Below are 25,115 nucleotides of genomic sequence, written 5' to 3'. Positions count from 1 at the left end.
AAATATGTGTGCTATTAGTAGTTGGTGCACAGTACAATCCAACAAACCAAGATGGGCCTCCATTCCTGCTCTGGGCACACACACACACTCATAATTCCACACAAATCCAATTTATAGTCATCAATCGACCATATGTACACATTTGTGGAATATGGACTACAGAAAGAAATCACTTTACAAAGAGAAAATCCTATCCAGACATAGAAACAATGCTAATCACTGTGCCACCTCACATGCCAAATGTGTACTTGTGACCAGCAGTATTGGTTGGCACCAAACATACCTCAAGATTATAAATGCAGCAGCATTGGTACTTATAAGACCAGAATCGTGAGGCATTAAAGCAGACTGGCTGAAGAGGATGATTGTGTGACTTCTTGAAAAGTTGTGGTCTAAGCACTGATTTCTAAATCAGTGGCTCCAAGGTTCTGCCCAATTTCTCTGTTTTTATTTTAATAACTATTATTATTACCTTTGCACTCTTATACCCCATCTTCACAGATCCACCAGGGGTAGTATGTGCCTGTGCAAAAATTTTGGCTGGAAGAGCTTTGTTTTTTTCCAAAGAGAAAGCCATGAGACAACCTTTCATTCAGATTTATATAACACATAATCCTATCCCCAGTCTGCAAACTGCCTGAAAACTCTAAACCTGCAATAACACATAAAATATCAAACTCTTCACTTTTATTATTCTTGACAACTTTACTTTTATTACTTTTTTATATTAATGACAAATACAATTTTCTATCAAAACTTTTCATTCAGTTTTTACTTGGTATCTTTGCTCAGCCAACACCAAATGTTTAATAATGCAGGCACTGAAAACTTGAGTGTTACTCTGACCAAGGTTTTACATAGTTTTCTTATATTATTAAACATTGGACAGAAACCTGTAATGTGCATGACAGGGTATATGTCCAAGTGTGGCCCTGATCAGTGAAGTCTGGAAATGTAGTCTATGCTACAGTGTAAAGCCCACACTCAATACAAGTCATACAAGGTGAGGATCGCCTACTGTAAATAAACTACGCACATGAACATTTAAAAAAAGTCGCATCACTGAAGGCACACCCAGAGTGTCACCCAAGCTTGAAGGACTGTGCCACACACACAAGGGGATGAAAGCAACTAGTAATATTATTTATATTAGCTTTGATGACTAAGACTGACAATTGAAGGCAAATGTCAGTTCAATGATAAGGCAAAAAAAAAATGATTGGACCACAGAAAGAATTGGATAATATGAAACCACATAAAGGGGATAAAAAATGACAAAAAGAGCAAGGCATAACTCCATAAATGAACAAAGTACAAAAAATATACAAATAGTATAGAGACCTGAGAGTCACAAGAGGGGTGAAAAATGAAATCACAATGAAGTGCCCATGCAGCAAAGACTGAAGTGGTGTCAAGTTATTGCTGTTGTCCAGTAAAAAGCCTATATGGCTAGCAGGAACAGATCATAGCTAAGAGAATAGTTTGGCATGAACTACTGCAGGAGGTTCTATTCAATAAGGGCGCGCACAAAAAGGTGACCTCAATTGGGCGCGGAGAATAAAAGCGCACATAAATAAAAGCGATCTTCAAAAGGGCGACCTCAATTGAGCGCCGAATAAAGGCGCACGTAAATAAAGGCGAGCTTCAAAAGGACGACCTCAATTGAGCGCCGAATAAATGCGCGTGCAAATAAAGGAGCGCTTCAAAAGGATGACCTTCGGAGTGAATTAAATTAATTGTCCTTGATTATGCTAATAGACCGCATCTCGAATATCTACGTGGCATTGCACATAATCTACAGCTTCAAGTGTAACTTGCTTTCACCTTTTTATACATTCAGTCATTGCCTTAATCTAATTTTCTGTAATTTTGAAAACAACGAAATATGTTCAGTCATTGCCTTAATCGAATTTTCCGTAATTTTGAAAACAACGAAATATAGAGAGCTTCAGAAATAGTTCGTTAGAAGTTCATGCATTAATTAATTGGATGTTTTAATATTCTTGCTTTCACCTTTTTATACGTTCAATCATTGCCTTTATCTAATAAATTTTCTGTAATTTTGTTGCGTTTGCCTTTATTCGCTGCGCCCAATTGACGTCACCCTTTTGAAGCACTCCTTTATTTGCGCGCGCCTTTATTCGGCGCTCAATTGAGGTCGCCCCTTTTGAAGATCGCTTTTATTTATGTGCGCTTTTATTCGCCGCGCCCAATTGAGGTCGCCTTTATGTGCGTGCCCTTATTGACGGATACCACTGCAGGATGCACATAAAGTCTCTCACAGTATATGCACGGTCTAAAGGGTAAATGACTCATCATATTCAAATAGTGCAGTTTAAACCTATTTGACTAAGATCAGTGTGGTATGCAAATTTAATAACTTATTAAAACAAAAAGGAAATTATACCCATAATACAAAGCTTAAACAATATTGAGGTAATTTATAATATCTTTAACAATATTGTCAAAAATGCCTGGAAGCTAATGGTGGACAAATTCAAATTAATCTTCACCATGAAACATACTGTACACACACATTTTCAATTCCCTATATCAGAAAATAATAATAGATTCCTCAAATCTCCTTAATTCTTTTAAAAACCAAAGGGGCCACAGCCCATCGCAGATGCATCTAATAGAAGGTAGGAACCTTCACAAGATGACTGCAGCACTCAGTCATGCATATATAGGACCAGAATCAATGAGGTTTAGATAAAAACAAGTGGGGGAAGTGAAAATGCCACAAAGATGGCGACTATGCATGGGTTTCAACCTGAGGATGCAGGATACACCATGCTCCTGCCACCTAATCTATACTACATATACTTGAAATTTTATAGTATATCCATCCATTAAACTATTATCCAAACACAGTTTTTTCCATTGCTGGTTGGCTGTGCCATGGAGCCAAGCCAATAAAAGTTGTGTGTGTGGGAGGGCAAAAAAAACAATGATGCACTTTTGAGGTTGGAAGCATGCGCTGATAGCACTTTGCAAAAGCCACCACACAACAAACCACCCGGATTTGAGATCTGTATTATTATTATCCAATTTTTAAACCCACCTGTCTTAGGTTGGGCAGCACGGTGGCGCAGTGGGTAGCGCTGCTGCCACGCAGTTGGGAGACCCGGGTTTGCTTCCCGGGTCCTCCCTGCGTGGAGTTTGCATGTTCTCCCCGTGTCTGCGTGGATTTCCTCCGGGCGCTCCGGTTTCCTCCCACAGTCCAAAGACATGCTGGTTAGGTGGATTGGCGATTCTAAATTGGCTCTAGTGTATGCTTGGTGTGTGGGTGGGTGGGTGTGTTTGTGTGTGTCCTGTGGTGGGTTGGCACCCTGCCCGGGATTGGTTCCTGCCTTGTGCCCTGTGTTGGCTGGGATTGGCTCCAGCAGACCCCCGTGACCCTGTGTTTGGATTCAGCGGGTTGGAAAATGGATGGATGGATGTCTTAGGTTACTGGGTCATATGAAACTATAACCCAACCTGAATGGGAACGTTCCTCACACACCCTCACCTATACAGAGAAATTTTTTCAGGTACTTGTGTACTAAATGGACGGCAGTTCCTACCCATTCTAGTGTTGGGTTCCGTGGGGGAGGTGCCCCAGTTGCTTAATTTTTGGAGTTTAAATTATTAGACTGACCCTAATACCCCAACCACAAATACTAACCTTAAAGTTAGTGGGGATGGAGTATAGTTGCCTATAGGTCCCTAATGTAAATGTCCCCTTTGGGTGCCTAATGTTAAAAACAAAAATCCAACTTGTGTCACTATAATAGAAAAGGGTACTAGCCGTCCATGCCGTTTAGTACACAAGTACCTTTTTTCACTTAACATCTGTGCTTTTGGCATACTGCAAGAACTTTGAATAAATGAAGACCCGCAGGAAAAAAGAGAACATGCAAACTCTGCATAGACGGTGACAGAGCTGGGGAAACAATAGTGCTAAACACACTGCCACTGTTCAACTCATTTACCAACTCCATTATATTTTGTGTTCAGTCAGATAACAAGAGGATTGTTGAAAGACTATTTGCTTCATGCCATTCTGTAGATTTGTAATTAGATTTAGGGGAGGAATCTGAAAGAGCCACTACTGTGCATTTGCAATTTTTTTGTTCAGTAGCTCTACTGTTTCTATAGCTATATACTTGGAACTATTGAAAGATGAACATCCTTCCTAATTTCAGACAGCTTTCAGAAAGTGTGATTATGAGAAGATGTACTATGCAAAGTGTGACCAAGCAGCTGAAAATTAAATCCAAATCCATGCAGTACAGAGGAGGTAGTACAAACCTCTGAACCACTATATTATGCTGCTCATGCAGTGCAAACAAACAAACACATTACACTGCATGAATCTGAAGTCCGTCCCTCCTCCAGATATCGTTCCAGGCCAACCAACAGTCTCTCTGGAATCTGGATATCCCCCTGCACTTCTGAAATTGACATACAATGAGAAAGGGATTTCCCCAGACAGCGAAATAAGCCATGTGGCAAACTGTGCTAACATTCTATAGGAATCTGTGTTCCATTCTTAGAACAGAGTTACTGGTGTCAGGCTTCATCTGGATTCTCTCATGGCTGCAGGAATCACCTGGTGACATGACACAAAGGCAGGAAATCACTTCCTGTACACCAGGCTATTTGTATCCACATCCTGTTTGCAAGCGACACATATCATTTGTCTAGTCCTCTCGCCCACAGCCCAACCCCCAAATTAACTTTTTAACTATAAATCATGTTTGAGTTTCATCTATATAGTGAACAATGAACTTCCATTAACAATCTCATTAATCAAATACATGCATTACATGTACACAGGAGTACATCAGCAGTCATCTCTAGTGTCGGCATTACTTAGACAGGGAGTAAACCAAATTTGTACAAGCTGGAGAGCAGAAGGTGTAAGATGATAGGCAAGAAAAACCTAAGAGAAGTCTTTAAATTCCTAAAGGGCAGAAACAAGAAAACAGGAACCCACGCCAGAGTAATGGATACAGCGGAGGAAAGGTGGAGTCAGAAGTGAAACATTCACAAATATTTTCTCAAAGCTGTCCAATAACCTGTGTGTATGCTGTATGTTCTCAACAAAATTTAATAATAGGCTTGTAAAACACAAACACATAAACAGGCATATTTGTCTATCAGAAAAGGTTTCCATAAAGTATTTTTGTGACAAAAAAAAGAAAAAAAAATGTAGCTTTATTTAAAATAGTTTACAGTACTGGAGGATACATTAACTCATTCACTTCATTCCACTTGTCTTCAGGGTTGCAGTGCCAACATGCAAAGCTTGACAAACCATATCATATTTTCAAAAACTACTTCTAACTGCTTCTGGAAGTCCCACAAATTCCCAGGATCAGCTGAGAAATACAATTCGCAATTTATTACGCATCGGTTCTGTTCTATCCAGTGATGGCCTGGGTCTTGCCTGTTCCTAATGTGCAGGCTTCAGCCTTCCATGACCATGACCAAGTAAAAACAGGTAAAGAAAATGAATGGGTGCATAACAATATAGGCTATGTGACAACAAAACAAAAAGTTATTAATTTTAAATGCTTTTCAAAACTTTACTTGAACAAGTATTGGCTGCAACTCCAGAAAAAATAAAAGTACCAATTTGAAGATTTCAAGGAGAAAACAACCTTATATATTTAAAGCACAAGAAAGCTAAGCTTTTATCCTTGCTATACTTAGTCGTGCTCTTTTACTTGTATCAGAATGACCCCTTATGACCTTAAAACCTGTAGACAGGTAGAGACCTTCTGCACAGGTGTCAGATTCGGCTCCTTGCGTTTCATTCTTTTCTCCCCTATTGTGTTCTAAGCCTGCCTGATGGTGTTCACCATAGTGCTGAGGTGATACATTGTCCTGCCAAGAATCTAAATATTTAATTAGCCATACCAGCCTCTTTCCTCTGGATAAACTTCTAAACTGAATTTGCTGAATGTGGATTTTCTTGTAAGAAAGATGTTAATGTCCTCGAAAGGATTAAAAACAAAAAGCAACGTGGCTAACACTCTTGCTAAAAAGAGCTTCATTACATGGAAAGGCGTAGAAACTTAATCTGATCAGGCCGAGGACAGGAAAAAAGAAAGGGGGCGGGGATCTTTACCTTATTTAAACCTTTCTAGAATAAACTGCTAAAAGCTTTCAATCAGTAAATAGGGAACTGTTCAATGAATAATGAAATGAACAAAGACAGAGAAAGGCCGTCTTCATATACAGTAGATGGGACTTAATGTCTGAGAATGAAAATTGACATAACAAAGAACAGGCTGAAATTTGTGGATGCAGTCCAACCTGCAAAACACATTATTTACTTGGCCATGGGCTTTGATAATTTCTCTTCATCTATACGGGTGCTGTGCAATTACTTCTCCTTTACTCTATATGTAGGTGTGCTTCAAAGAGAACACCAGAATATAACCACATGAACCTGAATTTTGCTCTCCTGCCTAAAAAAACATGAATATTTAGTATAATTACAGTTCAAATCCCAGTATTACAAGTTACAAAAGACATTAAAAAATACTTGCATATTATCTTCAGGTGAACAGACGTCAAAACTTTTCCATTTTTTAAGGAATCACAATTACTCATGTGACTGTTTGCTGAAGGATGTGTATTAAATCAATTTACCAGTTACGATCCCTCATCCACTTGGACAGAGGCTGTGGTGCTGTAAGAATTATGTTTCTAGACTTCTCTAGCGCCTTCAACACAATCCAACCTCTGATCCTTAGGAACAAGCTGACAGAGATGGGAGTAGATTCGTACCTGGTGGCATGGATCGTGGACTATCTTAAAGACAGACCTCAGTATGTGCGTCTTGGGAACTGCACGTCTGACATTGTGGTCAGCAACACAGGAGCGCCACAGAGGACTGTACTCTCTCCGGTCCTGTTCAGCCTATATACATCAGACTTCCAATACAACTTGGAGTCCTGCCACGTGCAAAAGTTCGCTGACGACACTGCTATCGTGGGCTGCATCAGGAGGAGTATAGGGACCTAATCAATGACTTTGTTAAATGGTGAGACTCAAGCCACCTACACCTGAACACCAGCAAAAACAAAGAGCTGGTGGTGGATTTTAGGAGGCTCAGACCTCTCATGGACCCCGTGATCATCAGAGGTGACTGTGTGCAGATGCTGCAGACCTATAAATACCTGGGAGTGCAGCTGGATGATAAATTGGACTGGACTGCCAATACTGATGCTCTGTGTAAGAAAGGACAGAGCCGGTTATACTTCCTTAGAAGGCTGGCGTCCTTCAACATCTGCAATAAGATGCTGCAGATGTTCTATCAGACGGTTGTGGTGAGCGCCCTCTTCTGGTGTGCTGGGGAGGCAGCATTAAGAAGAAGGACGCCTCACGCCTGGACAAACTGGTGAGGAAGGCAGGCTGTATTGTTGGCATGGAGCTGGACAGCTTGACATCTGTGGCAGAACAACGGGCGCTCAGCAGGCTCCTGTCAATCATGGAGAATCCACTGCATCCACTAAACAGTGTCATCTCCAGACAGAGGAGCAGCTTCAGCGACAGACTGCTGTCACTGTCCTGCTCCACTGACAGACTGAGAAGATCGTTCCTCCCCCAAACTATGCGACTCTTCAATTCCACACGGGGGGGTAAACGTTAACATCATACAAAGTTATTGTCTGTTTTTACCTGCATTATTATCAATCTTTAATTTAATATAATATTTTGTATCAGTATGCTGCTGCTGGAGTATGTGAATTCCCCCTTGGGATTAATAAAGTATCTATCTATCTATCTATCTATCTATCTATCTATCTATCTATCTATCTATCTAAAATATAATAAAAAAAATGCATGTAAAACCTTCAGACGTCAAAATGAAACAATAAATTCAGCATGTGTTTATCCCTGCACCACTGCCAACTTGATGTAAGGCCCTCTCGTGTACACGGGGTCAACATGGGTTGCCAGTTAACCTAATTAGTTAGGAAAGCCCATTCCGAATGAGGAAAACGTGTAAACTCCATTTAGAAAACAATGAGGTGTGACATCTGCACCTAGGACATTGGATTTGTGAGTAGCGAGTACCATTCAACACCTACTTCCAAATAATAATATTTTATGTCACTTTATGAAGAGGAGAATTAAATCCTGAGTGTCCTATTGGTTTTCATTAGATAATATCGACTTGTTGTATCCATTTTAGGTGTGTTTGCATATAATGCGCAAAGTACCTATTGCAAAAGCCCATGTTAGTATCTCAGTCTTTCTGCCTGTATGAAACAACCCCCACTGGACTAGTTTGGTTGAGATGCTGCATAGTACTTCTTAAAAGAAATTTGTTGATTTCAATTTTTGTTGCAATATCTGAAACAGATCACACTGTACAACGTTTTAAAATTTCCCATTGAAAAGCAGTAGTGAATTTTTCCATCTTAAAACGAACAAATGTTTTATGCAGCTTCAACTAGTAACTAGTTTACTGTTTCAATTTGACTTTAGAAGTGGTTGCTTGAACTTGTAAATTTTGCATATTTCCCTCTTTTACTCATCTGGCAGCTGCTCAAAAGACCAATGCAAGTGAGTCAAACGCCGGGCAGAGTGCGCACAAACAGCTCACACAACAGTGTCCTCCTCCTGCAGCTTTAGGTTAAGTTAACTAATACAGTACAAAAAGTCACTTCTCTGGAAATAAATGGAAGGGGAAAACTATTATGTAGACGTATATAAGACTGAAGTGATTGATCAATATTATCTGCAAATTGTTATTGTCAAGAACTGACGCTATCAACCTGCAGCTATATGGTGTTTGAACTAATTAATACCACAAGAAAGGCACAGCTGCCCAAAGTGATATAAAGTGATATAAACATAGAATGGGTTTAAATAATGACGGTGGCGTCAGAAGGTGGGAGGCGCTGTGTCACGACCCAAGACCAATGACAGTATACTATCATTATTCAATAAATACAGTATGTTCCTTTCTAAGTTCTTAATTACATGGTTTCTAATAAACGACTGTGTTTTAACTAACATTAATAGCTAGATAGGGAATTTATTTCAGCTCCTTTTCTCCTTTCATATACCAGTACTAATATTGATACTGATTTTAGGCTAGTGTTGCTCATTTCGTATAAATAGATATTTCTCTATAGCCAATTATTAGGTATATTTTCAAAAATGTGAAGTTTAAGAAAATTGAATAACTTAGTCACAGACCCTCCAACTAGCACATGTGTGTGCACTAACACATCAGTCGATGAGATTTTCACATCATTTGAATTGGAATCTGCTGTGTAAGAAAGCTATTGAGCTCCCACACACAAGCCTATCAGTGTTTAATATTATTGTGAAGGGCTGTTAAAAATCACTTAATGTAATTTACTAACACACATTGCATTCTATTATTGCTATTACTTTTGAAAGACTCACTGTTATACTTTTTAATCAACAAAAAATTTAATAACTGACTCTTGGAGCATTTTGCATTTATTTACTTCATCCAACTTTCATATCAGTTAGCTTAGTCACCAAACACACCCGAATGTTATGCTAAGCATACATTGTCTAAAATGTTTCTTTCTTTAAATGAACACAGTCAACTTTATGCAACACCATGTTCTCTCGTGAAAAGTGGACAAATTATTGGGTAAAGAATAATTTATAATTATTGAAGTAAATTGGGGGCAGAATGGTGGCGCAGTGGGTGGCTCTGCTGCCTTGCAGTTAGGAGACCTGGTTTCGCTTCCTGGGTCCTCCCTGCGTACAGTTTGCATGTTCTCCCCGTGTCTGCGTGGGTTTCCTCTGGGTGCTCCGGTTTCCTCCCACATTTCAAAGATATGCAGGTTAGGTGTATTGGCGATCCTAAATTGTGTGTGTGTGCCCTGCGGTTGCCTGGAGCCCTGCCCGGGGATTTCTTCCTACCATGTGCCCTGTGTTGGCTGGGATTGGCTCCAGCAGACCCCCATGACCCTGTGTTAGGATACAGCGGCTTGGATGATGGATGGATGGATGGATGGATGGATGGAAGAGTATTAGAAGAGTAAATTGTTATAACTAATCTATTTTAATACATTTAGCGGTAAAAATCAAACAAACCCTTGATTACACAAAATAGCTTAAACTATTGATGACTGCTAATGGACTGTAACTGCACACTCTGAAGAAACCATATTTCTCTTTCCACTGGTATCTTAGTATATGAAAAATTGAAAGTACAAGAAAATGACAAGACAGTAAACACAGAAGTATTTTCGCACTGCTGTAAATGATTTATCACAAGTGCACCAAACCAAATGTTAGACAAAAAACAAAAAATCTATGAACATTTCTTCTATCAAATTGCATTTGGAACTAAAAACAACAGTAAAAGTGCTGGTTGATGGTTTTATTATAGATATTAAATCATATTCAACATTAAATACCCTAAAAGAGCAATAGCTTGTACCTACAACACACATACTGTATCTAGTCCAACATTCTTCTCATGGAACTGAAAGGCCTGGGTGTAATTAACAAAGATGGTCAAAAGGAAAAATGATTGGAAAAATGTTTACATTCATACAAATAAAAGGTTCTTTTTTACTGTACACAACAGCCCCTTCTGCTTTACTACTTCTGCTTTCCTCACAGTTATAAACCTATTTGGAAAGTTCTGCATTAAAACATCTATATTTTGCAATTTTTGCACATTCTACCCTTTTTCTCAATTCAGCTTTTCCCATTTTAGTATTATGGGAAGCCAGTCTATACACAGTCAGATTTGTACAAATATGTACTTTGGATGTAGGTATTTTTACTGTTGAAGGAAACTACCAAATTCCTATGTGAATACTGGGGGGAAAGTAAACCATTTTACAGTAATTAGGGAGAAGGAGGACAGAGCCATGAAGCTGTGAGGCAGCAGCTCTAACAACCTCACACTCTAACATACACTTTTCTATTATTTCTCATGCAAACATTTTCCCAGGTAAATAGGGAATAATTGTTGTGGTGCACATAAAATGAATTCACTGGTTTTCTATGAGACATAATGTAGTCAGCCAACAAGTTTGAACATTTTTTCTTTTATAGCTGCTATGCAGTTGCGTTTATCTATGTGCATGGATCATTATCAAGCTGGAGTCTCTCTATCAGTTTCAGCTTCTTGGAGAGGCTGCAAGTTTAATTTAAGAATCTTTCTGATTCATTTAGGCAAAATCTTGCTGATACCAAAACTTACCTGTTTTGCTAAGGATATTTTTAAAGTTTTCAGTACTCTATGTAGCGCCATCTACTAAAAGACACTTACAGCCGACTTTATTTATTATTATCAGTTAAATTCAGCAGGTGGTGATTAGCCCATAGTGTGTGCTGGCGGACAACTGGTGTTACAAGAGGTAATTTGCAATTGATATTACTAAGGCACATCAGAAATTGATCTTTTTATTTTTAAATGTTTAATGCAATTCATATTTTTTGTGAATTTGAAGATTTCAAATGAAAAAATGTGAAAATAATGAGCAACTCAGGGCTATGACTGGTAACTGTCTTGTGCCCAGTGCTGCCGTGACAAGCTCCAGTGACTGCATCCCTTAACTGGTTTGAGAATGTGTGGGTCTTAACACAGAACATTGCTTTTTGAAGTTTTCCCACATTATAGTAAAATGCTATGCCATAATGAACTAAGAGTTTGAATGCTTTGCCTCTGTAGTGTTTAAGTAAAGAGATTCCTATAGTTTTCAGGAAAAATAGCTTAGTACCAGAAGTTGGCACTTTCTGCTAGCTTGTGAAGGAAAAAAAAAAGTTCTAAAGAGCTATAGAACAGCAGAAAAAAACAGATCTGGACACTAGTCACCAAGACAGCAGAACACCAACTGTCAACTCTAAGAAAAAAAGAAATAAATGCACGACAGCAATGCAACTAAATCTCATAAGCCAAGAAGATGCAGGGATAAAAGAAGAAAGGAGCTGAACACTTGCGGTGAAATTTTGTTTTAAAGCTGAACACCACTAAGATACTTTATTTTCAGTTCCTGCCCAATGAACAGTAAGAATTTTCAAAGTGGCCTCATTAAAAAAAAATCCAAGCAAATCCAGATATAGATGAGGCAGGGTTTAGACATTTCATATGCAATAGTTCATCAGTGAAAAAGGGGGTTGGCGGGGAGCTTTAAACATTAAGGCTGATTTATAATTCTGTATCAGGCCTAAGCTGTTGAAAGTACTTTATACTTCTGCATTGCGTCGTGCTGCAGACACACACTTGAATGCTAGTACAATGTGTTTTTAGCATTCAAGTGAAGCAAATGATGTATTAAAAGAAAGGCAGTTTTTACCCTCTAGGATCACCGCTTCTCTTGCTACACATTTTTTTCATAAGCAAACATATTTGTCATTCATATTTTTTCACTTTTTTCGTACATTCTCTGACTTACAAGCTGATGTTGGGTGATATTTTGCGCTACACATTGGCTGCCATCTGATTGTCTTTATAGTATTGTGTATAATGTGTATATTTTCTAACTTTTCTCAGTTTGCTCTACTGTATGTTTACTTTAGAACAGGATTGCCAGGTTCTGTTAATATCTACAGGCCACGTGCTGACAGATAACCAGCTAAACTGGGGCTTCAAACTCCAACCAGTTCCACTCCAATCACTTACTTAAAGAGAAGCCAATTCTTGCTGGTAATTAAACTCGTTATTTAATTCCACAGCTTGTTGCTGCTCTCATTCTGCCACAGCAGACATTACCAAAACTGTTTATTTTCTGCTGTTTCTAAGAACATCATCAACTAGTTTTGGTGACCTGAGAGATCAATCTTAGTGAGACCATCACCTTTCTTTATTTTCAGATATTCTGTGATGGACACAGGTGAGCTCGTCATGTGGTGGCTCATTTGTTGTCTCATTAATGTTTGGCTACTAATTAAGGAAAAAGAAACAACTAAGGAGCCTGAGTCAAGTTAATTAAAACTAAGGCAAAAGGAGTTAATTAGCAGCAAAAACTGGTCACTAATTAAGAAGATGGTTAGAATGAAAACCTGCAGCCATTGTGGCCCTCCAGGACTGGAGTTCGACACCCCAGATCTAAACCCTCCAAAACTTTGTAACGGTTTAAGATTACACAGATCAAAGCATTACATTCAAATCTGACATTTTTATAGGATGTGCTACAAGGTGGAATTATATTTATACCCAGAATTCCAATTACTTACTCATTTTAAATAACCCAGCCACAGGGGATGCACAAACCAGTGTGTTTCTTCATGCCGGTCCCAAGCCCGGATAAATGGGGAGGGTTACGTCAGGAAGGGCATCCGGTGTAAAATTTTGCCAACTCAATATGTGGACAGCGATTTTGGATGATCCGCTGTGGCAACCCCTAACGGGAGCAGCCGAAAGAAGAGGAAGACGACTTACTCATTTTAAATAAAAAAAAAGTTTCAACAAAACCCAAGGTCAGTCACTAGGCAAAGCAGGAACTGATCTGTGGCAGGAGTATTTCACTCATGGCCAAATGTATTTATGATATTCCAGAGAAAGGAGGTGCAATGAACTATTAATATTAGCGCCTGGTAAACAACAAATATCGTTTACAGAAAAATCAGCTAACAACAGATATCATTTACAGAGAAATTATCAGTTACTTATGTAATTCTTATGATACATCTGATGGTACTATAACTGAGGCCCATTGTCTCAGCATATAAATTAAACACCTATATACAGTGTAATGCATTGTATTATACAAATTACAAGTGCCATTTGCTTTCTGCTACGCTGTCCTGGGTTGCAGCAGGACAACTTCACTGTATTAATTTAATTAATTAAAATTAATTTAATTAATTACATTTTCTGAGAAGGAGATTGACCAGTAGCAAACATGCACTACTAGGTAATTTGTCCCAAGGGGATATTTTGCTTTTACAGGATCTCAAGAGACAGTACAACTTTATATTAATATCATCATATACTAACTTTTTTTTTTTTACTTGTATAACCTACTACTTGTTGTTTTCTTGTCTTTGTGCTGAAAAAAAAACAAAGTTAAATCAATAGAAGTGTTCCCAGATATATACTGAACCCTGGAGATTTTAGAGGAAAAATTAAGGTGTCTGAATGTGAATTCAGTAATGTGAAGCACCATTTTGGATCATTGCTGTAAATTATTAATTATTTTATGCCTTCAAAGCTACTTAAAATGATTAAGGTTAATGTGCTTTTCAGCTTCAAAGATATACACTGTATGAATGACGGAGGGGGCAATCAATTTCTTGCCTTTCCACTCACCATAAAGAAAAACATCTGGACATTTCATTACACCAGTATTTTCAAATGAAAAAATTACATTGAAATTTGACAGTTAAAAATACCACAATTCATCTAAGTTCACATTAATCTAATCACATCTATAGAGGGACTGATAACTGATGGAAGTACTGTTATACATAATGTTGCATATAACAATATTTTATGTGTTACACAAAACAACATTTTATGAAACATGCAGTTTATTAAGTTATGAAAAGAATCTTTGTTTATTCTTCCTTTTCTTTCATCCCCATTCTGCAGTGGATTATAGAGCAGTACATAAATAACAAAATAAGGAAGTACAAAAGTATGGTCCTCCAGGAGCAGATACTAATATTCTTCCAAACACCATCTGGCAAGACATGAAGAGTTGTGCTTGAAATTTTTTCCAGCATGCCAAAAGATACAAGGCACACTGCCAGACAACGGAAATTATTATTCAGATAAAAGATCAGTCTGGAGAACAGAAATAAGGACACTGGCCTCCAGCAAGCATAATGTTTTGTAGGTTACCTATGCAAATCTTTTAGAGGACAAGAGATGGCCTAGAAACAAGGTTGAACTCGGCGATGCTCTGCCAAGGTATTGAAAACAAACTGCATTTTAAGGCAAGTAAAAATGTGTTTAGTATTATTAATAACAGACAAATAACATCATCCTGGAAAAATTAGAAAAAAAGAAAAAAATATAGTATATAAGCAAAATAGCTACTTATGAGCACATGTGAGCAGCCCATAAAAATTAATGAAGCCACAGAGGACTTTATGAGGGCTTTCAATATGTCAGACTAGCTGTGTTAGCCAGGAAATTTCCTAAGACAATGGACCTCGGCTATAGTACTGTTAATGACTCAAATGTATCAGAAATACTATATTTAATTGTAATATAACTGAGTACTTTTTTGAATTCAATATTTATTATTTACCAGGGGCTAATATTAGTTCCCTGAACATCAATTATATAAAAAAAAATACAAATAACCTGCTTTCAAACAAGAATTTAGTTGAAATCAATATGGGTTTAAATATAGTTATTTTATCTATTTTTTATTTATTTTTTCTGGAAAAATGTTGATTGAATTAAGTATTTGGGAGGCTTTAATATATTTTGATAAAATGTAACTAGAAAATTAAACATTCTATCCAAATTTCGAAAACCACTTATCTGTTTCAGGGTTACATGGAGCTGGTACCTATCCAGGCAACATTGGGCACAACACAAGTATAATTCTGGAAAGGGTGCCAAGTTAAATTCAAGATGTCATTAAAATTAGGTGAATTATCAGGTGTGCTAGTGTTGGTACACAAGTACAGTTGAACCTGAACAAAATCTGGGTTTGGGCAGATATATGGTGAATAAAATTCAATAGAATAAACAGACACTAAAAATGGAGGTTAGAGCAAAGAGATTCATTCTGCTTAACCTAAAGTGCTGGGCGCAAAAACTTTTGCTCCCTTCCTGATATCCTCTATTGTGCTGCATTTGTCACAATAACTGACTTCTGGTCTTTAGGTAATGTAATCCACTTTACTCAAAAGGACAAGTATCTGTGTGTCCGTCCGGTGTCTATTTCTCTGTTATATGCCATTTAATATGGGATTTGTAAAAGCAGTGCTATGGTTTGTGATGCACCATCTGTTGGAACGAAAAATGCCAATGCACTTTATTGCTACATGCATTACAAAATACATTCCAATAGATGGAGGTCCGCAAACATTAACACTGAATATGCAGAGGTCAATGTTGATTACTAAGATTTCAGCCCATCTTAGATGAATAGCACAGCTAGTATTTGATAAATATATAACACCATTTCTAAATTTCTACTTCATGTATTAGAGAAATAACATTATCCAACACCTGTATTGTGTCCCCTAGTTGCTCACTCAAAAAGCTGATCCAAGCTAAACAACAACTACACTCAGCTGACTAAGAACAGCCACAGTTGATTGCAGCTAGCCTTGTTAAATCTAAGCCTCACCACATATTGACACTTACCTTGAGACTGGAGTAGTCACCATAAGGTTCATAGCATAAAACGCTGCCTTGATCAAAAGAAACTTCCGAAGAAATGAGGAAAACTTTGAAATCTACCAATTAGGAAAGGGTTACAATGCTAATTATTGCGCTTTGGGACTCTAATACACCACAGCAAGAGCCATTATCTTGAAATGGAGAACATCTGGCACAGTGGTGAATCTTCCCAGGAAAGGCCGGCCCACCAAAATGACCTCAAGGTCATATTGATGACTCATTTAAGAAGTCACAGAGGACCCCAGAAGAACTTCCAATGAGCTGCGGGCCCCTATAGCCTCAGCTAAGGTCAGTTCATGACTTCATAATAAGAAATATTTAACAGCATCCATGGGAGAGTAGCATTGTGGAACCTCTGTGCTTATCTTGTATTTAAAAAGAAACACTTTGGTGATCTCCAAGCCTTATGGAACAATATCCTAAGGACAGGAGAGACACAGGTCCCACATCTGGCATAAAGTGAATACAGTGTTCAACAGCAAGAACATCATACCTACAATAAAACATAGGGTTGGTAGTGTGATGGCGTAGGGATGATTTTCTGAATATTGTTAAGCAGAATGTTCAGTCGTCTGTCTGTGACCCGAATGTAAAGTGTATTTTGGATATGCAGCAGCACATTGACCAAAAAACACAAAAGCAAGTCTGCAACTTAATGACACAAATAAAACAAAAGTTTCTGAGTGGCCTAGTCAAATTCCTAACTTGAATCCAAAAACCCAAGAGTGATGCCATAGCAGAACCTTGAACAAGTACTTCGTGTTCGCAAACCTACTGAATTAAAGCAGTTCTGCAAAAAAAAAAAAAAGAGACAGTGGATTAAATCTCCTCAACAGTGCTGTGAAAGACAGTTATCAAATTATAGGAAGTGATTATTGCTGGTAAAGATGCTGCGACCAACTACTGAAACTAAGGGAAAATTACTTTTTCACATGAGTGATATACTGTAGGTTTGGATAACTTTGTTCTTTGAATAAAGTAATGGTTTGCTGAAGTAATGAAACAGATACACAGGATATTATGAAGGGGACAAACACCTTTTCATAGCACTGTACTTCTTGAACCAACTCTAACAAAGGAAACCTCTAGTTCAGTGTGAGACAAACCATCACTCTCACACTGAGTTAGTTTATCCAAACTCCAAGGGGATGAATTCACTTATGCATGCAACTCCACCACAGCACACGTTACGATTAATAGGGACATTTATATTATAAATAATCGGGAAGATATATAGCTATATATTCAGTATTAATTTTCTGCCCTTTTTTCAGTAATTGCAATTTTCCTCTCACATCCCCATATTTTGACTTTTAGTCCAGTAAAAGTAGCGATCTTGAACTGAATATTATGAACTCTAGCTGCTGATACCCAATTTGGACTAAGTTGCTATATGCTTACAGAGAAAAGCCAAGCAAAATGACATTTTATTGGCTAACTAAAACGATTACAATATACAAGCTTTCGAGGCAACTCAGGCCCCTTCTTCAGACAAGATATAATCAAAATGTGATTACATCTTGCCTGAAGAAGGGGTCTGAGTTGCCTCGAAAGCTTACATATTGTAATCTTTTTAGTCGGCCAATAAAAGGTGTCACTTTGCTTGGCTTTTCTCTACATTCATAATGGCTAACATGGTACAACACCCTAGTACTATATGCATACAGATATAGTATATACAGTGCATCCGGAAAGTATTCACAGCGCTTCACTTTTTCCACATTTTGTTATGTTACAGCCTTATTCCAAAATGGATTAAATTCATTTTTTTCCTCAGAATTCTACACACAACACCTCATAATGACAACGTGAAAAAAGGTTACTTGAGATTTTTGCAAATTTATTAAAAATAAAAACATTGAGAAAGCACATGTACATAAGTATTCACAGCCTTTGCCATGAAGCTCAAAATTGAGCTCAGGTGCATCCTGTTTCCCCTGATCATCCTTGAGATGTTTCTGCAGCTTAATTGGAGTCCACCTTGTGGTAAATTCAGTTGACTGGACATGATTTGGAAAGGCACACACCTGTCTATATAAGGTGCCACAGTTGACAGTTCATGTCAGAGCACAAACCAAGCATTAAGTCAAAGGAATTGTCTGTAGACCTCCGAGACAGGATTGGGACTGCTTTGAAGGTCCCAATGAGCACAGTGGCCTCCATCATCCGTAAGTGGAAGAAGTTCGAAACCACCAGGATTCTTCCTAGAGCTGGCCGGCCATCTAAAATGAGTGATCGGGGGAGAAGGGCCTTAGTCAGGGAGGTGACCAAGAACCTGATGGTCACTCTGTCAGAGCTCCAGAGGTCCTCTGTGGAGAGAGGAGAACCTTGCAGAAGGACCACCATCTCTGCAGCAATCCACCAATCAGGCCTGTATGGTACAGTGGCCAGACAGAAGCCACTCCTTAGTAAAAGGCACATGGCAGCCCGCCTGGAGTTTGCCAAAAGGCACCTGAAGGACTCTCAGACCATGAGAAAGAAAATTCTCTGGTCTGATGAGATAAAGATTGAACTCTTTGGTGTGAAAGCCAGGCGTCACGTTTGGAGGAAACCTGGCACCATCCCTACAGTGATACATGGTGGTGGCAGCATCATGCTGTGGGGATGTTTTTCAGCAGCAGGAACTGGGAGACTAGTCCGGATAAAGGGAAAGATGACTGCAGCAATGTACAGAGACATCTTGGATGAAAACCTGCTCCAGAGCACTCTTGACCTCAGACTGGGGCGACGGTTCATCTTTCAGCAGGATTAAGCACACAGCCAAGATATCAAAGGAGTGGCTTCAGGACAACTCTGTGAATGTCCTTGAGTGGCCCAGCCAGAGCCCCGACTTGAATCCGATTGAACATCTCTGGAGAGATCTTAAAATGGCTGTGCACCGACGCTTCCCATCCTTGAGAGGTGCTTGAGAGGTGCTGCAAAGAGGAATGGGAGAAACTGGCCAAGGATAGGTGTGCCAAGCTTGTGGCATCATATTCAACAAGACTTGAGGCTGGAATTACTGCCAAAGGTGCATCGACAAAGTATTGAGCAAAGGCTGTGAATACTTGTGTTTTTTTATTTTTAATAAATTTGCAAAAACCTCAAACTTTTTTCACGTTGTCATTATGGGGTGTTGTGTGTAGAATTCTGAGGAAAAAAAATGAATTTAATCCATTTTGGAATAAGGCTGTAACATAACAAAATGTGGGAAAAGTGATGCGCTGTGAATACTTTCCGGATGCACTGTATCTATTGTATAGTATAGTATATAGTACTGTATTTTAAAACATGATTTTTCTACTAGAGTGACAGAATGATCAGATAATTTAAAAAAAAGTTTATTTTCCCAGTTTGGATTACAGTGCTGAACACCAGGTTAATACTCTAATCTTTTGTAACTGGAAAAAATTAATGAGGAAACCACTGACTCGTTAACAGGAAATAATGCAATCTAACGTCACAGAGAATTTATGCTGGTTGCTTGGTGGCAACCCGGGTTATTAATGTGTGAACAATTAAAGAACAGACAATTGCATTGTTAGCTTACTTGAACAGCAGAGTTAATAATTCTCTATGATGTTTTATTCTTTTTTCAGTGCAGTTTGGGCTGTGAGGTGTTGGTGTCCTGGTACTAGACACAATGCAGGGGTAAACATCCTGAATGAAACTTTTCAGTTTTTAAGTAATTAAACTAATTTTTTCATGCATTTTAAAAAGCAATTGTATATGCAGTAAATAATTAATATTTTGGCATGCTAAAGTTTTAAAATAAACAATTGACCTACACTTTGATTAATTAAGTATAGCCGTCACACCTATCCTATTAATTTACAAATATAGAGCGTAAATCAGTATTCTGTAGTGAGATTCATTAACCATTCATTTATCTATTTTATCCATTACTGGGATATGAGAAGCAAGGGCCCGTCTTAGTAGCATCAGGCACGAGGAAAGGGCCATTGCTGAAATGAGTGTCAGTGTATCACAGAAAACATATCATTAAAAGTAGACCTTAGCACCGCACCGATGCCTTTGATATGTGGGAAGAATCAGCGATACCTGGAGACATCACAGGAGAGCAGGCGAAGTCTACCCAGTCAGTGACAGGGGTTGAGGATTGAATTAAGGATCCTGCAGCTATGAAGCAGCAGCACTAATTACTGTGCCTGCAAATCACACGCTTGTGAACCATTTACAAACCAATACGATTGTACAGCCCTGTAGGAAAATTTCTCAAATATAATTTGGATTGGTACTAACTACAAAACAGAAGAAAAATAACAAAAAGCGGGGAAGAAGCATAACAAAACCAAACCACCTCAAAACAGATTCTTAGCACCACTCGTAATAAACTGCACCATGAAACTGCACACCCCACCTCCATTATTAATCAGAACTAGAAGTAAGCACTCCAGAAACATATGTCAGCTTTCTCAAACACATTTTCTTGAAGTTGTTCTCACACAACCCCTGTAAATTACATGTCTTAAAATGTAATTGTTCAATAATTTTTCTAAAGTCATGCAAACTTCAGAACCTACATGCATGGAAAAATGAATAGGAATAAATGCATTTTTTTGTTTTTTCCTCTTTTGTATTCACATACAGAACTGTGACAGATAAATAATTCAAAAATTTGCTAAAGGTTAGAGTGCTAGTTAAAATCATTATTATTAAAACAAGGTTTTCAGATATTACCTAATTTTACTTTACAAGAAATAAAAGAACACTACTAACAAAAAAGGCATTTTTTATTAAAGCCTATCTGACCAAAACTATGGCCCCATCGTAACTTGGCAAGGGGTCACTCACACTTTCCTGTGAGCCTCTGCTCCTTTTTCCTTCACCTTTCCCAACACAAGATATCTCTTCCTGGTAAAGCCCCACCATTTTTACCTGAGATGTGCCCTGGCTGTCCGATGACTCGTGTTGTCGTTTCTCCAGACTTAACAGGATATCAGGATCCCGTGGCCGAAAGCTGCTTAAGGTTACATTGGATGCGTCTTCTCCCGGAAGGTCACTGGCCCGCATCCCGCCACGGGGGTGCATAGTCCGATTCAAATTGAAATAGTAGTAGTAGTAGTAGTGAGCAAGAAAAAGAATTGATTTTCCAAAAAGCTATGTGTAGCCTGCTAAAGTCACATTCTCCCAGGGATATGTCAACTGCTAACCAAATCTCTCAGGCAGACGTTAAACGTGGAAGAGAATAAATATGAACAGTCAGCCAGAATTTCCAGTCTGGGACGCTACAGTGTCTCAATTCTCATCCACGCCCCTCCCTGTCTTGCGTTCGATGCACCCTTTGTGTGTTTTGAGCTCTTTCTTTTTTCTCTTTCTAAATTCTTAAGTCCATACCAAGTAGCACATCTCCATTCCCATTCCTGTCACACCGGCTGCCCAGTGCCATTCCATATTAAACTTGTTCTCCAAGCATTTTCTTCTTCAAGAAGAATGCAGAATTGCCAGCATATAGAGAAGTGGGTGCGTCGCCGTCCCTTTTATGCCCAGGGTGCGGTCGGTTGTTTATTCAAATGACAATTTAAAAATGGTAGGCATTGTTCAGCAAGAACAACCTAAAGAAAAGCAATTTTGAACATTTTTTCTCTTTCTAGAGCAGAGGTTTTCTTTCACGTCACTTCCTGAGGAAAATTAGAAACAAAAACAAAAGAATTACAATGTGAAGATCATTTCAAAATTTCCAGTAACATTCATATACTTTAAATGCCCAAGTGTAATATGATCATACAAGTGTGAACCCGTGGCTGAAGGAATAACAAGTGCCTTAGACAGAGATGGTTTCTGGTCCAAGCAAATCAGACTGACAGAATTTGCATGGCAGCTTGGGTTTCCTGCTGCCTCCCTCATCACTTTGGCCCTCTCACTGGAGAAATGTAAATATTAAGCAAATATCTGTGGCTAAAAAGGACAGGTTTCAGTGAAGGGAATGAACACAATGAAACAGAGGGCTGGGAGATAAAAGTTTTAAAGTATTAGAAATGATCTAAAATTGATAAAGATTTTTTTTTGAAAGTCAGAAAAATTAGAATCATTTGCAGCAAGACCGCTGTACCATAGAAATTTAGAATGCATTTCTGTGGCAAGCTGCCTTTCAAAGGCCATTGAAGTTAAGACTTGACTGACTGACTTCATCTCAGAATAAATGGCACACATAAAGTTAAACAAAGGAGCTGGGGGTCAGTACAGCAAAATAATGGCTAGCATCAGCAATGAGAGAAGTACAGGAAAGAAAGCCAATATGGCTACCAGTCCATAGTTCCTGCTGAGGTGGAGAACACAATTGATGTTAGGAATAACATCAGGTACCCAAGGGGATGAGGGGTTGATCTCACTTGGCAGGGCTGCTCCAGATATTGTGCTCATTTCCAGACAGACCACCATACACATATGAACAGTTCACAGTGTCAAGTTTCTCTTTGAGATGAAAGCTCAGCTTTTTCTTTAATATAAATTCACATTCATGTGGTTGTTTAAGTGGGGTTAGGTGCTAACCAGTGCTGCTGTTCTTACTGTATACTCTTAAAAATAAAGGTGCCAAAACGGTTGTTCAATATAATGCTATAAGGGAACCATTTTCGACCCCCCCCCCCCCAAAGAAAGAACAGTTATTTAGATCCATGATAACACATCTGTGAAACACTGATGGGTTCTTCATTTTAAAATGACTCTTGCTACATATAATAACACAGGCTAAGCTAAGATTTACTTAACTTGTTAGTACTTTACACGAAAGATTTCTGCTTTGTCAACATATTGGGAACCTTTTCAAGGGTCCAAGAACCCATTTTCATATGCACAGAACCATGCAAGGAATTAAAATAGTTCTTTGTCAACAAATGGTTCTACAAGGAACCACACAACCCAGAAAAAAAGCTATTAAGATGCAAGTAGTAATAAGAGTGTAGGGATGGGGCACCCCGCCCAGCTCAGGCAACGCCCTGCAGCTCTAGAAGGTGCCCCATAATAGTCTTCATCAATCGGATGATACATTTTCTAGTCCAACAACATAAAGGCTGCTGTTGCCACTTGTCGTGCTAATCTGTCCCGATATTATGAAAGTGTGCTCGATGTGAATGAAGCTCGTACTAATACCAATCCCTGCAACCAGAACCAAATAGATAAGACTGAAACGAAGCTCATTCCGGAAGACTGCACTGCGGCCGGAGAGCCCGTCTTGGCTCGATAACTTACGTGCGATCCGGCGATCGCGGTTAGCCGCACAGAACACCGCTTCTCACATCCGTCAGCGGCCACATTCGTTCTCAATCCGCCCCAATGAGTACAGTACCGACTGACCTCAGGGCGGGCGCAGAACCTGCAGGTGAGTCGTGGAGGCGGGCACGAGAGAGCGGCGGCCAATCGGCGCAGTCTAAGCGCAGGTGAGTCGGACACGAGCTGCTCCCCGGTGACTGCTCCGTCATTGACAGGCGGGCTCCGGATGTCGGCGACGCTGGGTACCTTAAGCTGTGTGTACATTACCGAGTTTAGAGGGGAGCCGCTATTCTCCAGAAGATAAAGTGGAGGAGGAGTTAGCGTGGCACGACATGACACGTCCTGCACTGGCCAGTACAAAGCTCTTCTTCAGGCTTCTAACACCGTTGTGCTTCATAGAAAGCGATCGTATCTGCCTCTCCACCTCGGAAGAGTGCGTTGCTATTTCTCCCCTTCTGATGAATCTCCGTTGTCAGCACCTCCACGCACCGTCAGCATGCAGCACCGCAGCGCAGACTGGCAGGCAACTATACTTACTCTGGTGAGAAGACGTAGAGGTCTGCGGACTGCGCGGTGGTCGTCAACAGTAGCGGCGTGAGAGTGAGTGAGTTAGTGTGGGAAATGCGCTCTGGATCGGGATTCAGTGCGATGGATTTGGAGTTCAGGAAAAGCTGATGGAGAACGAGATTACCTGTTAAGCCGCACGATGAGCAGCAGCCAGTAAAACGCGGCCTGGAGCTTCATAGTGGGTACCTGCTATTGAACAATTGGCATTGTGGTTTTTTTGAACACAGTAAAATATTAAAATATTTATATTTTCAAAATGTTCCAAAATTTAAATTACAAAACTAGATATACTGTATGTTCCTGTTCCCTTTTTGTCAATTGTGAAAAAATACGTGATCCGTCACTTTAAAACGATTTTAGTTTCATGTAAGCCCTAAACAGAGATAACTCTCTTTGTATTCCGACCACAGCAGTGACTACGTACGGTGTGCACATCTGCGTGGCAAAGTGAGTTTAGATACTTTAGCGTTCAATGATAAAAATATATATACATGAGCAGTATAATATAATTGGGTGCAGGAAATCCGTTATTTTCTCACTCGGCTTTTTCCAAAAAAAAAGGAAGTGCTTGAAATGTACACAGTTTCACAAAATGAAGTTGCGGTTGCTGAGCTAAACTCGAGCAGCCATCAGGTCCCTTTACTCACCTCCGCGATCTCCTACCAGACAGCCCTGACCCCACAATGAGCTGCACTTGCGCTGCTTTCGTATATTAACGTGTAGGCAGCGCCTGACGTCACCTTCCGCGAGAGTGGGATTACAAGTATTGCTTCCGATGAGATGAAACCTGATGATGACATATACCACTTGATACATTAGTTTAATTTGAGAATGGAAAGTACAATAAACTTTTAATATGGACTATGTCTGTCCGTGTCTACACTGGACGAACCAATGGTGAAAAGCACTACATACACAAAAATCGCTTGAACGGAATATACCAAACAGGCTGAGGAGCCAAGTCATTGTAATAATTTTAATTTTTAATAATTTTTTGCATTTATATAGCGCTTTTCTCACT

At 39.1% G+C, this 25,115-nt stretch overlaps 1 protein-coding gene across 6 annotated transcripts in view; it reads right to left on the bottom strand.

Moving 5' to 3' along the window:
* rgl2 (ral guanine nucleotide dissociation stimulator-like 2) overlaps positions 1 to 24,757 on the bottom strand; it is a 90,453-nt gene extending 65,696 nt beyond the window's left edge. For 2 of the 6 annotated variants that reach the window (XM_028801544.2, XM_051929298.1), the window contains exons 1-2: positions 23,612 to 24,144; positions 21,194 to 21,936 (exon numbers count right to left, since the gene is read on the bottom strand). In XM_028801544.2, the coding sequence (XP_028657377.1) occupies positions 21,194 to 21,346 (153 nt within the window). In that variant the 5' untranslated portion in view covers positions 21,347 to 21,936; positions 23,612 to 24,144. Of the gene's footprint in view, positions 1 to 21,193; positions 21,937 to 23,506; positions 23,525 to 23,611; positions 24,145 to 24,741 lie in introns of those variants that run through there. The other 4 variants (XM_051929288.1, XM_051929301.1, XM_028801534.2 and 1 more) reach the window with 4 other exon arrangements.
* Positions 24,758 to 25,115: the final 358 nt, after the last annotated feature.

This window comes from Erpetoichthys calabaricus, chromosome 1 (genome assembly GCF_900747795.2).
Source record: "Erpetoichthys calabaricus chromosome 1, fErpCal1.3, whole genome shotgun sequence".
Classification (NCBI taxonomy): domain Eukaryota; kingdom Metazoa; phylum Chordata; class Cladistia; order Polypteriformes; family Polypteridae; genus Erpetoichthys; species Erpetoichthys calabaricus.
This window is presented reverse-complemented; position numbering and strand designations above follow the sequence as displayed.